Here is a 15,412-nt window from a genome sequence, read left to right as displayed (position 1 = left end):
GCATCTTGAATTTGGCTTGGATAAGCATGATATATTCCACTTCAGGGTATGATTTAAAAGACCCACTAGGGCGCTTTTATCAAACAAAGTTTATTTAAGAATATAATTAACATGTTTAGAAAGAAAATTAGCAAGAACTTCTAACAATTACAAACACAAAAACAAAACAACTGCAATAATGTATAATTCTTAATGAATATATATAAGCTGTCCCTATCAAACCAAACTCCATAAACAACCCTTTAAACAGGTTCAACACAGCATAGCCTAAGGCTCTCGTAATACTGGGATTGAGGCTGTTAGTTGAATTCTGCCGCCAAATGCTCTTGAGACGCAGATCAGTTTGAAGACAAGACAGCTTACCAGAACCCCAGAGAGACTCTGGTCCAGCCCCCGACAACAGCAGATTTTCACCCTTCAGAAAAGCAAGATCTTGCTTTCAGCTAACCAACAGAATTTCCAAAGAAAAATAAACAGGGAGAGAGAGAGACTTCTCTTTCAGCTTGATGCTGCTAACACGCCAACTCCCAAACTGAAAATGAACCCGTCACCTGACCTGCCCACAGTTTTTCCTCCTCCCAACAATAACACCACCTAAGGTTGTAAGCATAAATTTTTTAAAAAGCTCTTAAAAGTACACTAACATCACAGTTTAGAGAGAAGTGGAAAAGCTTCACATTGAGGCTTCTTGCACATGGTGGCACAGTGGTAGCACTGCTGCCTCACAGCACCAGGGACCCGGGTTCAATTCCCTGCTTAGGGGGTCACTATCTGTGTGGAGTCCACACGTTCTCCCCATGACTAGGTGGGTTTCATCAGGGTGTTCCGGTTTTCTCCCACAGTCCGAAAGACGTGCTTTGGCTGTGCTAACTTCTCCCTCAGTGTGCCCGAACGGGTGCCAGAGTGTGGTGACTAGGGAATTTTCACAGTAACTTCATTGCAGTGTTACTGTAAGCCTACTTGTGACACTAATAAATACACTAAACGTGACTGCTGTTACTCTGGTCAAAAAGCAATGTCTGTATATGTAATCATGTATGAATGGGAGCAACACTCAGCTCTGGTCCTCTAGGATGTCCTTTACCTGGAATGATGCCATGTTTAGACGAAGGCCAGGCAAAGAGCTTAGCACTGGCCTGCTGACTTTGAGATCGAGGGAAAAAGACATGCTCACTAAATTTTTCACTTCAATTTATTCACACATCCACTGAGGCATTGATGCTGCAGGCCATACAGCCTTGGAATGGCTCTCATCCAGATAGTGACAAGGAGGGTCCGTCACTGGTTGCCACAGGGCCATGGGGAGCAAGGGCCTGAGCAACAAGAGGCAACAGGGCCTCTAGAAGATCAAGATGCTGGTGAACCATTGGCCCGTCTATAGGTTTGTCGCAGGCTGTGTTCTTATGTAGAGGTGAATGAAAGACAGTGCTGGAAGCGCCCTGATATTTCCAGAGATTTGGTTGCTCACATCTTTAGTAAAAGCTGCGGCTGCAAGGAATTTGAAAGAGAAACATGGAGCTCCTGGCCTGCAATGAGTGAATATTTGCACGAGTGTCCTTTAAATATGATGTCAGGACCTTCTGCCTCATGAACTAAAGTCAGGGCAAGTGAATCCCTGCCATGAGATTCACCTTGCTGATGCATAATTAATGAGCTAAAAGCAGAAGATTGCGTGTATTCACCCACCTCATGACGCAACAGGAATCAAGATGACTTTCCTGCCTGCCACTAGACTTGATCTTTGGAATTGAAAATTCTATCCATGATATAAATAACAAATTGTTCTTGAAGAACATGAGTTTTAGTGCAGTTGCTTGGATAGAATTATTTGAGTCAATGTTGCAAGTTGTCATTGCTAAACTGACATCTTGTATTGAAAGCAATTCAAAATGAAATTTATATGTGGTCAACAAATTATAATGGTCCAGTACTGGGTGAACATTAATAGCTCCAGTGTAACTCTTGATGCTAGTAATCCATCCTAAAATGCATGTTGGGAAGACCCAGTATGAGTAAAATGTTTCAAAGGGAGCTGGAGTGTCTAATTGTGTGATAGGAGTCCAACAATCAGACTTGGCATTGATAAAAGTAGCTTGCTGCAAGTTGGTTTTATTTGACAGGGCACTAAAAGTTTCTGGGAATGCCTCTAAATAACCTTGCTCTTTGTTAAAAAGCATATTCTGATGGGGTGGGGGGAGATTACTTATGGTTCAAGGTCTCCTTTACTGTTCTAAACATAGTTTTTGTTTTTTTTCCCCCTTTCAAGACTGATTGCACTTAAAGTTCTTAACAGCATTGTGTTGCTGGGGAAATCCTGCCAATATGTGAAAGAGGCCAAGATGGAGGAGAAATTGTTTCAAACCCCACCAACCAACACCCCTGGAAAATTCGCCAAAAAACCTGTCAGCATAGCTAAATCACCTCAAGGTAATTGATTTTCATATGGCACCTATTTGATAATAGTGATTTCTGATGTAGCAACATTTCAGTTATATTTGGAAGCTACCCACAGAGACAAATCAGATGATAATAGTGAGTGCTGTGAAGGTTTTCTTTGGTAAGTTGCACATTAATAGAATTAGTTATTTGATACATTTTTAAAACAATTCTACTGGACAGTAGCATACCAGTACAGAGCTGAAAATAATGCTTCCTTTCCTCTGCATGGGAGTCATGCATTTATTTTTTTATTAAAAAAACCTTGTTCATACTGCAATTTAATATCCCAACCCTCGCAATGGAGCACTGAATCATGAACCAATAATCAATCTCAGATTTCAACCATACTTTAAAAGTATCAAATGCATTTAATTAGTAATTGATCAATTAAATCGATCAAAATTCCAATGGTAGTTACATATATTTATAAATCTTGTTTTAGCACAAGTATCCATATGTTGGATAGAATTTTTGCACTTTGAGTTGATGATAGAGCAATGGAGCTTCACAGCATTATGAAAGCCTTCACTCTGTTCTGATTAAAACCTTCATTCATATATGTTACAACATCATTGAGAACAAAGAACAGCTGAAGCTGATGACAATCAGATAAAATAGCTTTGTTTTGTACTGGATTTCTTGCCAACCTGTTGGAAACATGACGGAGTTTAAGGTTTTTATTTGCATTGTTTTCTTTTCATAACAATTGTAATAATAGAGAAAATATTTTGATTCTATATTTCAGCTCACATTACTTCGTCTTCTTCCAAAAACATAGAGCCCTGATTGTATCTAGAATGCTATTTTTCGTACTATATAATTAAATGTCTTTCAAAAAGCACACACCATGGCCGGAATTTTCTAACACTTCACGCCGACAGGATTTTCTAGTCCCAGCGGCGGCGCAACCCCTGCCGTGGCTTTCCCAGTAGTGTGGGGTGTCTTCAGTGGGAATTTCCATTGACAGTGGTGGGACCAGAGCATCCCGCCACGAGCAAACTGTGCACCGCCTCCTGCCACTGAGAAAAACACTGACTGAAGGCCAGAAAATCTCACCCCATATCTTGAATGTAAACATCACACTTTATGCATGCCTGTAGCATGAAGTAACTACTTGACTAATTTGACTTACCACTGTATAATTATGTTGATTTGTTCCAAATATAAACAAGTTTTTAAAAAAAAGATTAATTATGTCAAATATTCAAGTCCCTTCCCTTCCTCCATTACTAATCCAGAACCAACAACCGCAAAACGAATTAATTAAATTGCTTAAAATATTTTGCATTTGAAAAAGTTCCACAAGCTGCAAATGAATGAATGTGCCCGCCCAACTTGGTGAGATTTTACCTGATGTAAAAAAAACTTTTTGACAATTTGAAAAACTAAGTATATTTAAAAGCCAAAATTAATGATCAGACGGTAAAAATAGGCGATTGAACTCGAGCCCCAGAAGGAGCGACTGCAGGTACATATGGATAAAATAGCAATATTTGATCAATGTTAATTTTTTTTAAAGAATTTCATTTTGAAAATGAATGTTTTAATTTCTAAATAAATAGACTTGAAAGTAAACAAAACCGCTGAAAGGAAACTGCTTTTTCTTCAGCAAGGCTAGATTTTAAGGGGAATTTTTGACTTGGTGCTATACACATTTATCTTGAATAAGTGCTGTTCCATCAGTTTTCCTTGAAATTTAATTTTAGCCCAGGAAGTGGGCAATTAATAAAATCCATGATCCATATATACACATGAATTAAAGATTCTTCTGAAATTATTTTTTAATTGTTTATATTAGTTTAGTACAGTTATTCAGGAGATTGTAGATTTGATCATTTTTACTCTTGGAACACAAACGAAGTATAGTATGTCTAAAGTCTTGCAAATATTAACATAGTTTAAGATCTACATTTTAGTGCATAGTTAAAATGTTTGACCTTTTTTATATGTTAATTTAGTATCTTGTGTAGGAAATCCTGTTGAGATACAATCAGAATGCTTGCAAGCATTTTACCATGGAGGTATGTTCATGTTTAAAATAACGATTTGGCATATGTCTTCATGTATTGATGTTCTTTTGCAAAACCTATAATGAGATCATATCAATTTAACAGGTACTTCAGAAGAAATGCAATCAGAGTCCATCATTAGCCAGCCCAAAACCTTATCAGAAAGTATATCAACTCTTGTCTCGAGCAACAGTACTGACCAGTTTCTTACAACCCCTGATGTAGAGGACAAAGGAGTACCACAGGGAAAATCTGATGGCAAACATTGTTCTTCAAAAGAAGATCTACTAGAAATAGACAGGTTCACAATCTGTGGAAATCGGATTGATTGATTATTGCACACTTTAACCTTTTAGAAGAACTGCTTCGGATGTAAGCCTTTGCATGGCAAACTGAACACTGTCAAGCTTGACAATATATTGAGGTTCGAAAGCTGCAAAGGAGGCACTGATCAGGAATATTTATTGAAAACGTTATAATTTATTAATGACTCAAACCAAAATATATTTACCTGTTTTTTCCATCTCTCTTTGGAAATGTTTGGTTTGGAATCGGCCATTTTGGTTTGTGTATCAATTTCCTGTGGCAAAGGAGAAAATCTTTTGGTTGGTTTCTGTGGAGACCTGGCAAGACAAATGCTTTCAGGACAGCTTTCTCTACAGCTGTGTGGATTCTTTGTGCAATATTTCTTGCCACTCATGATGCAAATGCACCTTCAAACAGTGATATGAGCATACAGCCAGATAATTTTTTTGGCTTTTTATAACTTTTCAACAATACCCACTTAATACTTCAGGCTTTCATTGTACAGAGATGTGCCTGCTGCAGTGATTTTTTTTTTAAACATTCAAATTCTATATTGCTGTTCTTAGGAAAGAAATTCAGGTAATGCTGACCCGAAAAGATTTCAGTTGGAGTTTACAGTTATTTCTGAAGAAGCTTCAGTTATAAAATGGAGATGTAGGGAATCTTGATAAAGAAAATATTGACACAGTGGATCCTCTTAAATTATCCGTATATTGTGCATTATATTTTTCTCTAAGATCAGAAAATAGAGGTTACTAATCGCCTGAAAGAGAAAAAAAACTTCATGATTTCCTTCCAGAACATTAAGATGTAATGTGATTCAGATGCTGCTGAAGCTTCTGTGTGCTTCCAGCATTTTTTACTTCTAGTTCAGATTTCCATCATTCATGATTATTTTCACTGTATCTGAAGGATTGTGCTTACTGGAAAAATTGGAGATCAAAGTTGTTCAGATGAAATAATTGAGCAAGTTACTTATTGGGAAACAATAAGACATAAAAGATACAGGTTCAAAGGGGTTTAAGAAGAAAGTTACAAATTGGTAAGAGGCAGAAAGAAGAACATCACTTTCCCACAGCTGCATGTTTGCACATAGGAAAATAAATGAATCTAATATGTTTGCAGAACAGTTCATTTTTAAGTTAAGTGCATTAATCTATTATAATTTCTATCTGTAATGCTCATTTATAGCTTTTTTGAACTATAGACCAGAATGGCTTAGTTCAAGGTTTCATGAAAAAGATGACTACATAACTCTTCATTTTAAATGCTCAAAAGCTTGTTTTGCAAAAAATATTTCATGTAAACTGAAATGTTACGTGGTTTAACTGAAGTAGCACCAAGTGAATCTGAATAAATTAGCTTATTGTTTACTCTGGTGAGGGGGGTGGGTTATCAAGGTGCAAAAATTCAAATTTCAAATGAACAATAAATTTGGCTCTCTACTCCTAAGGTAACTGCAAAGGGATTTATGGCTATAATTTATAATGGCACCAAATATTCTGTATCTTTTTTATAATTAGTACATCTTGTAAATGAACAATGCTGAATAAATGTTTTTGTAACACAAATTGTTTGTTTATTAATGTATGTAACAAATCAAGGCGAACCATAATGAACAATTAAAATCTTTGACAAAGAACTATATAGGTACAATCCTAGATTCAAGCCTTCTGTTAAATGCAGCTGAAGATTGAGGTATGCTTGACTATTTTTTTGCACGAAAGTCTGTTTTGCATAAAAAGTGTTGTTTTGTAGTTCTAACTGAATAAACTTTTTGCTAGAATATTTTTATAAAGGGAGTTTTCCTGTCCACTCTTTTAACTGACTTTATTTTGCACGTCTCACCGCACTGAATAACATTGTCCCTATGAACACTAATTGTTATATGCACAAATTTAATTTTTCAGTTGCAAGCTTTAAACAGAAAATGGTGAGAAAATAAGAATTAATGTTTTGGACAGAGATCATTTAATACATTTTGTTTTGAAGTCTCCAACAAAACTTGAATCCATCTCTTAGTTGATGCTAATGGAGCCATTGTATACCTGTATGTTAAGTTTTCAAGATTTCCAATGTTCAGCTTTTCTTACCCAAATGCTGAGTTCTTGAGTGCCCTTCCTACATTTCTTTCTGTGTTTCCAGCAAGTCAGGGTGAAACATGTAGATTAAGTCAAGTTAACTTATTTTTCCATCTTTGTTTATGTAATTTTGTGCTCAATATTTGTAGAACTGAAAAGGTGATGTTTTTAAAATGACGCATTTCCAGTTATCTTTTTAAATTGAAATATTTCTGATGTGAAATGAGCAAAATGACGCTCAGTCTTTTACTCTTCAGCTTTGGCCCATGCTTTGTCTTTGGTTCTGTTGCCAAGCTACTGATTCCCTCCCTCTCCTTGGCAACTGTCTGAAACACTCGGTTCGAAACTTCGTTGCATTTGAACCTCATATGAGCTTCTCACCACAAACATATTTAAAACCAAGGCTGCCTACTTGCCTCTCTGCCACGTTGGACAACTTCTCGCTTTTTTAGTTTATCTGCTATTGAAACCCTCGTTTATGCTTTGTGTGATGATAGTAGTGCAACTGATATATATATGTTTAAGGGGAATGTTTAAAAAATCAGCTTTATTCTATAGGCTGTCGGTATGTTTGAAAGGAATGCAACTTGGTAATTACTAATTTCAGTCTTGCAAGTGGTTATTTTAAGTACAGCTAATAGACTTTTGTTTACTTAAATTCCCCTGGGATTCCTGATTAGAGTGATTGACAGGGTCATGTGATGTTGTGTTTTATGTGCATAGCTGGGTTGTAGCAGAAAAATAGCTTTTGCTGCAAGTCAGTTGTAACTGAAGCCTGGTTGAAGTTGGAACGATTTTGCAGGCTTCTAGAGCTCTTATCTCTCTCTCAAAGCAAGTATGCCTGGGTTTGCCAGCTGTATTTGTTTAAAATGGATTTGATTTATGCATAACTGTGGCTTACTTGGAACTGGGACAGTCATAAGCTAGGAAGTAAAAATTTTTTCCTTTCATTTTTAAATATTGTTTAACTGTTAAACTGATTTATTTGTTTGAGTTATATTTAAACTGTGTGATTAAATAAAGTTTGTTTTACAATAAAAGATCCCTACTTTGTCAGTGGAATCACTCCTGGAGTGAAAAATCCTATCTTCACATTTATGCCATATAGAAATGTTTTGGGGTCTAGTCTGGCTTCATGATATAACTTGGGGTTCTAGTCCAGCACTTTAACAAAAATTGGGGCCTTGTCCAGGATTGAAAAGTATAATTCCTTCTTTGGCTTGAGATAAATGAACTTAAAGACAGTGGGTGTGAGGAGCTGGTGCTTTCTTTCAAGTGTTGAATTCTGTTAGTTTAAATAGGGATTCCTTGTGAAATATGGCACTTTCAGTGGCTAAAGGTTTCCTGGATATGGAAGAGGCTGCTCAGAGTGGTTTACAAGGGGAAGCTAAACCAAATCTTTTGAGTTGGTGAACAGACTATAGCGGACTGTACCTGGAGGGGAGAGGAAGCCAGAGATAATTTCAGTGTTAGTGCAGTATTTAAATTTACCAGAGATACAGTCTGAATCATTGAAATTGGCTTGAATTCAATACAAATGAAACAGTTGCAACAAGAAAAATAATTGAAACAATTGCAACAGGCTAAAGAACTGAGACAGCTTGAATTGGAAGCAAAGGAAAGAGAGAGTGGCAATGGCAGAATAGAAGTAAAGAGAAAGAAAGAATGGCAGAGGAAAAAGAGAGCGTTTGAATTTCAGAAACTGGAACTGCAAAGAGAACATCAACTTAAAATAATAGAGACAAAACAAAAGTTGAGAAAAGTGACGAGGAAAGTGATGGGGAAGACATAACTCCTCTTCGTCAAAGGCCTCCTGGGGATATATTTAAATATATTCGAGCACTGCCAAGGTTTGACAAAAAGCATGAGAAGTTTATTTATTAGTGTCACAAGTAGGCTTACGTTAACACTGCAATGAAGTTACTGTGAAAATCCCCTAGTCGCCACAGTCCAGCGCCTGTTTGGGTACACTGAAGGAGAATTTAGCATGGCCAATGCACCTAACCAGCACGTCTTGCGGACTGAGAGAGGAAACCGGACCACCCAGAGGAAACCTGTACAGACACTGGGAGAGGGTGTAGACTCCTCACAGTGACCCAAGCCGGGAATCAAACCCAGGTCACTCGTGCTTGGAGGCAACAATGCTAACCACTGTGCCATCCTGAAAATAGCTAAACAATTAAAATGGCCAGAGACCTTATGATCTTAGTTGGTTCAAACAAAATTTGTAGGTAGAGCTAGTGAAGTGTTTGCACCACTATCAGAGGCGATATTTAGGGATTATGATGAGATGAAAAACCCCATCTTAAGTGCATATAAACTAGTTCCAGAAACTTACAGACCAAAGTTTAGAAATATAAGGTAAGAATCAGGTCTGATGCATATGGAATTTGAAAGAAACAAAATAATTTTGAAAGGTGGATAAGAGCATTAAAAATAGACCAGACATATGATGTTCTTGGGGAAATGGTTATTTTGGAGGAATTTAAAAATTCACTTCCTGCAGTAGTGAGAACTCCTGTAGAAGGAAAAAGGTTAAAACTGCAAGACTAGCAGCCGAAATGGCAGATGATGTTGAATTAGTTCATAAATCACGGTTTGGTTTTCAACAACAATTTCAATCTATGAGGGATAGAAACTGGGGAAAAGAGAAATCCACATGTGGCCAAGGCAAAGGAGATCTCGTTGGAGATAGTAAGGATAGTTTGCGTCAGGTTAAAAGGGAAACATGAGGGTGGAAGAGAGATAAAGTTTTTTTTCATCGTAATAAAGTTGGACACACACAGTTGGTGGTTTAAGAAAAGTACTGGGAAGACAGATGTGGTAAAACAGGATAAGCCAGTGGGATTTGTTAAATTGGCAAAGGAAACTATGGTTGAGGCTGAAGAGGTGCAAAAGAATGTCCAGCCTGTTCAGAGATTAGTTAATAAGCAAGTGCCAGATCTTTTTAAAGATTTTATTTGTGAGAGTAAAGTTTACTCGTGGAAAAAGCGGAGTAGGTAAAGAGATTGTAAGAGATACAGGAGCTAGTCAAATCTTTAATGGTGAGAGATGAGGAGATAGATGAGGAGGTCAGAAGGAATACAGCGGTAGTAAATTTCAAGGGAGTAAGACAAGGCTGGAGGACGAGTATTAAAGGTAAAACAATTGAGTTCAGGGCGAGGATTGTTGTGTAATTGTGATATAGCCATCACAGAGGCGTGGTTGAGTGAGGGGCAGGATTGGTAGCTCATCATCCAGGGATATAGAATCTTGAGACAAGTCAGAGGAGGAGACATTGCATTATTAGTTAAGGAGGCAGTTACTGCAGTAAGGAGAGATGATATTTGATTTTGATTTGATTTATTATTGTCACATGTATTAACATACAGTGAAAAGTATTGTTTCTTGCGCGCTCTACAGACGACGCATACTGTTCACAGAGAAGGAAACACGAGAGTGCAGAATGTAGTGTTACAGTCATAGCTAGGTTGTAGAGAAAGATCAACTTAATACAAGATAAGCCCATTCAAAAGTCTGACAGCAGCAGGGAAGAAGCTGTTCTTGAGTCGGTTGGTACGTGACCTCAGAATTTTGTATCTTTTTCCCGATGGAAGAAGGTGGAAGAGAGAATGTCCGGGCTGCATGGGGTCCTTAATTATGCTGGCTGCTTTGCCAAGACAGCGGGAAGTGTAGACAGAGTCAATGTATGAGAGGCTGGTTTGCATGATGGATTGGGCTGCATTCATGACATTTTGTAGATCCTTGCGGTCTTGGGCAGAGCAAGAGCCATACCAAGTTGTGATACAACCAGAAAGAATGGTTTCTATGTTGCATCTGTAAAGGTTGGTGAGAGTCGTAGCTGACATGCCAAATTTCCTTAGTCTTCTGAGAAAGTAGAGGCGTTGGTGAGCTTTCTTAACTATAGTGTCGGCATGGGGGGGACTAGGACAGGTGGTTGGTGATCTGGACATCTAAAAACTTGAAGCTCTTGACCCTTTCTACTTCATCTCCATTGATGTAGACAGGGGCATGTTCTCCTTTAAGCTTCCTGAGGTCGATGACAATCTCCTTCATTTTGTTGACATTGAGGGAGAGATTATTATTGCCGCACCAGTTCACCAGATTCTCGATCTCATTCCTGTACTCTGTCTCATCATTGTTTGAGATCTGACCCACTATGGTGGTGTCGTCAGCAAACTTGAAAATCGAATTGGAGGAGAATTTGGCCGCACAGTCGTAAGTGTGCAAGGAGTATGGTAGGGGACTGAGAACACAGCCTTGTGGGGCACCAGTGTTGAGGATGATCGTGGAGGAGGTGTTGTTGCCTATCCTTACTGATTGTGGTCTGTGGGTTAGGAAGTTCAGGATCCAGTCGCAGAGGGTGGTGCCAAGGCCCAGGCCACGGAATTTGGAGATGAGTTTCGTGAGAATAATAGTGTTGAAGGCTGAGCTGCAATCAATAAATAGGAGTCTGATATGGGTGTCCTTGTTATCTAGGTGTTCCAAGGTTGAGTGCAGGGCCAGGGAAATGGCATCTGCTATGGACCTGTTGCAGCAGTAGGCAAACTATAGTTGATCCAGGTAGTCCGGGAGGCTGGAATTGATTCATGCCATGACTAACCTTTTGAAGCACTTCATAATGATGGATGTCAGAGCCACCGGCCGATGGTCATTAACGCCGCTGCTTGGTTTTTCTTAGGTACCGGGATGATGGTCATCTTCTTGAAGCAGATAGGGACCTCAGATTGTTGTAAAGAGAGGTTGAAGATGTCTGAATACCTCCGCCCCTGATCCGCGCAGGATCTGAGTGCTCGTCCGGGTATCCCATCCAGGCCAGTTGCTTTCCGTGGGTTGACCTTCAAGAAAGCTGCTCCGACATCTGCAATGGTGACCACAGATATAGGTTCATCCAGGTGGCGGGCATGCTCTCGCTGCCCTCTTGCTCAAAACAGGCGTAGAATACATTGAGCTCATCAGGGAAGGATGCGTTGGAGCCGGCGATTTTACATGCCTTCATCTTGTAGCCTGTGATGTCTTGCAGACCTTGCCATCGTCGGTGGAGGTCGGTGTGGCTAGCCTGGGACTCTAGCTTGGTCCGGTACTGTCTTTTGGCATCTTTGATGGATCTCCTTAGATCGTATCTGGCTTTCTTGTATAGGTCAGTGTCGCCTGACTTGAACGCCTCAGAACTGGACTTCAGCAAGCAGCGGATATCCCTATTCATCCATGGTTTCCAGTTGGGGAACACACAGATTTGCTTCTTTGGCACACAGTCTTCTACACACTTACTAATGAAATCAGTTACTATAGTGGTGTACTCGTTCAGGCTGGTCTTGGATATCCTGTAGGGGACATCAAATGAAGCTTTGTGGGTAGAGCTTAAGAATAAAAAAAGGACAGTTACATTGCTAGGTGTTTATTATAGGCCCCCAGATAGCAGAAAATTGAAGAGCAAATTGTGCAATTCGTGGAGGGGTGTAAAAATAATAAGGGGGTAATTCTAATAGGTGGTTTCAACTTTCCCAACATTAATTGGGATAGCCATCATGTTAAGGACTTAGATGGAGTAGAGTTCTTAAATGTGTACAGGAAAACATTTTAGGTCAATATGTAGAGGATCCAACAAGGGATGGTGCAGTGCTGGACCTAATTCTGGGGATTGAACCAGACAGGTGGTTGATGTGTTGGTGGGGTAGCATTTTGGTGATAGTGACCACAACATGGTTCAATTCGAATTTGTTATGGACAAAGAAATTGACAAGTTGCAGAAAAAGGTTTTGGATTGGGGCAGAATAGATTTTAACAAAGTAAGGCAGGATCTGGCCAAGGTGGACTGGAACGAGTTACTTGTAGGGAAATCTACAGAAGAGCAGTCGGGGGTATTAAAAGATGAAATGGTGAGGGTACAGGTCCAATATGTTCCCTCGAGGGTAATAGGAAGGTGTAACAAACCCAGAGAACCATGGATGACCAGAGACATTTAGGATACAATGAGAAGGAAAAGAGAGGCTTTTAACAAGTATAAGGGGGGGAAGTCTGATGAGGCATTAGTAGAGTACAGAAAGTGCAGGATGAAGCTTAAGAAATCAATTAGGAGAGCAAAAAGGGAAATGGAAAGCTCTGGCTGGTAAAAGTAGGGAAAATCCTAAGATATTCTATAAGTATATCAATGGGAAGAGGATAACCAAGGAAAGAGTAGGGCCCTTTATGGACCAAGGGATAAATCCGTGGGTGGAGGCAGAGGATATTGGTCGGGTGTTAGATGAATATTTTACATGTCATCACTCATGAGAATGAGTGATGGAACTCGGGGAGAGAGACTGTTAGGCTCCAGAGAAAATTATCATAGGGAGTGACAAGGTATTGGCGGGCTTAAAAGTGGACAAATCTCCAGGTCCGGATGAATTGTGTCCCAAGCTGTTGTGGGGAGGAAATTGCAGGGGCTCTGACCCAAATTTTTAATTCCTCCCCGGCAACGGGGAAGTGCCAGAGGACTGGAGAACAGCTAATGTGGTCCCACTATTTAAGAAAGATTGTAGAGACAAGCCAGGGAACTACAGACCAAGGAGTCTCACGTCTATGGTTGGAATATTACTGGAGAAGATACTGAAGGAGAGAATCTATCTCCATTTGAAGCAAGGTTTGATCAGGGATAGTCAGCATGGTTTTGTCAGAGGGAGGTCATGCTGAACAAATTTTATTGAATATTTTGAGCATGTAACCAATTGTGTGGATGAGGGTCGTGCGGTTGATGTAGCTTACAAGGATTTCAGCAAAGACTTTGACAAAGTCCCACATGAGAGACTTTTTAAGAAGGCAAATGCACATGGGATACAGGGTGATCTGATAAGAAAGATTCATAATTGGCTTAGCGGTAGGAGACAGAGGGTGATGACAGATGGCTGCTTTGGTGACGAGGCCAGTGACCAGTGGCATACCACAGGGATCCGTGCTGCTCGTCATTTATATAAGTGACATAGCTGACTATGTGGGGGTTAGGATCAGTAAGTTTACCAATGACACAAGATTGGCTGGGTGGTTAACAGTGAGGTTGAGTGTCTTGGGTTACAGGAAGATATAGACGGAACGGTCAAATGGGTAGATAAGTGGCAGATGGAATTTAATCCTGAAAAGTGTGAGGTGATACACTTTGGAAGGAGTAATTTGACAAGGAAGTATACTATGAAAAGTCTGACACTAGGAGGTTCCGAAGAACAAAGGGGCCTTGGCGTGTTTGTCCATAGATCTCTGAAGGCGGAAAGGCAGGTTAATAGGGTGGTGAAAGAGGCATATGGCACACTCACCTTTATCAATCAGGGTATAGATTACAAATGCAGAGAGATCATGATGGAGTTGTCTAGAACTTTGGTGAGGCCACAGCTGGAGTACTGTGTGCAGTTCTTGTCGCCACATTATAGGAAGGACATGAATGCACTGGAAGGGGTGCAGAGGAGATTCACCAGGATGTTGCCTGGGATGGAACATTTAAGTTATAAAGAGAAGTTGGATAGGCTTGGGTTGTTTTCTCTGGAGCAGAGAAGACTGAGTGGGTGAACTGATTGAGGTGTTCTAAGATTATGAGGGGCATGGACAGCGTGGAGAGGGAACAGCTGTTCCCCTTAGAGGGGAGACAAGTTAAAAATGAGAGGCGGGAGGTTTAGGGGGGATTTGAGGAAAACTTTTTTTACCCAGAGGGTGGTGACAGTCTGGAACGCACTGCCTCACATCCTTTAAAAAGTACCTGGATGAGTACTTGGCATGCTATAATCTTCAAGGCTATTGGCCAACTGTTGGCAAGTGGGATTAGGTGGGCAGGTCAGAGCCTTTCATGCATTGGTGCAGACTCAATGGACCGAAGAGCCTCTTCTGCATTGTAGTATTCTGTGATATGTAATTTGGAAGGAGTATTGCCAGAAAAGGTGGCGATCTGTGGAATTAGTGGTGAAGGAAGTAGCGTTCCATTATGTAACAAAAGATTAGAGAGTTCATTTAAAAGTGATGAAGTGGTGGTACGAGTAATAGAGAAATTACAGGGGTACAGTTTATCCTGGGCAATGATTTAGCTGGATTACAGGTGGGAGTGATGCCTACTGTGGCTGAAAAGCCAGTGGAAAATCAAACAACTGAGGCGTTGCAGGAAGCATATCCTGGGATTTTTCTCCACTGTGTGGTAGCAAGATCACAAAGCCACAGGTTGAGACAAGAGGAGGAAAAATCAAAGGGTAAAGATAAGGAGGCTAAGGTTCAGTTATCAGAAACAATCTTTGGACAGATGGTTGATAAAGAACAAGAACAGATGGAGGATGTAGTGTATATGTCTTTAGTTCAGGAGAGCTGGCAAAATTACAACAGAAAGATGCAGAAATAAAGCAGCAATTACAGAAGGAGAATCTGAGTGTATACCAAAGTGTTATTACATTAGAAATAATGGGCACATTCTTACCAGCTCACCATGCTGGTCGATCAGCGTGGTGAACTGGGAGGAAACATTGAGCTGAATTTGGGTGAATTGGATTTGCGTCAGCAGTTTAACATTTTTAAAATCTGAACCACCCTAAACCAACCTTTATGTTCCTAGGTTTTAAAGAGGCAAGA

General features: G+C 39.8%; 1 protein-coding gene across 2 annotated transcripts in view; it reads left to right on the top strand.

The window, feature by feature from the left end:
* Positions 1 to 6,552, top strand: part of tapt1b (transmembrane anterior posterior transformation 1b) — a 97,895-nt gene extending 91,343 nt beyond the window's left edge. Inside the window, exons 13-15 of one of the 2 annotated variants that reach the window (XM_078215100.1) lie at positions 2,267 to 2,427; positions 4,398 to 4,460; positions 4,554 to 6,552. In XM_078215100.1, coding sequence (XP_078071226.1) covers positions 2,267 to 2,427; positions 4,398 to 4,460; positions 4,554 to 4,780 — 451 coding nt within the window. In that variant the 3' untranslated portion in view covers positions 4,781 to 6,552. The remainder of the gene's footprint in view (positions 1 to 2,266; positions 2,428 to 4,397; positions 4,461 to 4,553) is intronic. The other variant, XM_078215109.1, reaches the window with a different exon arrangement.
* Positions 6,553 to 15,412: the final 8,860 nt, after the last annotated feature.

The sequence above is a fragment of the Mustelus asterias genome, chromosome 1 (genome assembly GCF_964213995.1).
Source record: "Mustelus asterias chromosome 1, sMusAst1.hap1.1, whole genome shotgun sequence".
Taxonomy (NCBI): domain Eukaryota; kingdom Metazoa; phylum Chordata; class Chondrichthyes; order Carcharhiniformes; family Triakidae; genus Mustelus; species Mustelus asterias.
Note: the sequence above shows the minus strand (reverse complement) of the source record. Positions and strands in the feature narration are given on the sequence as shown.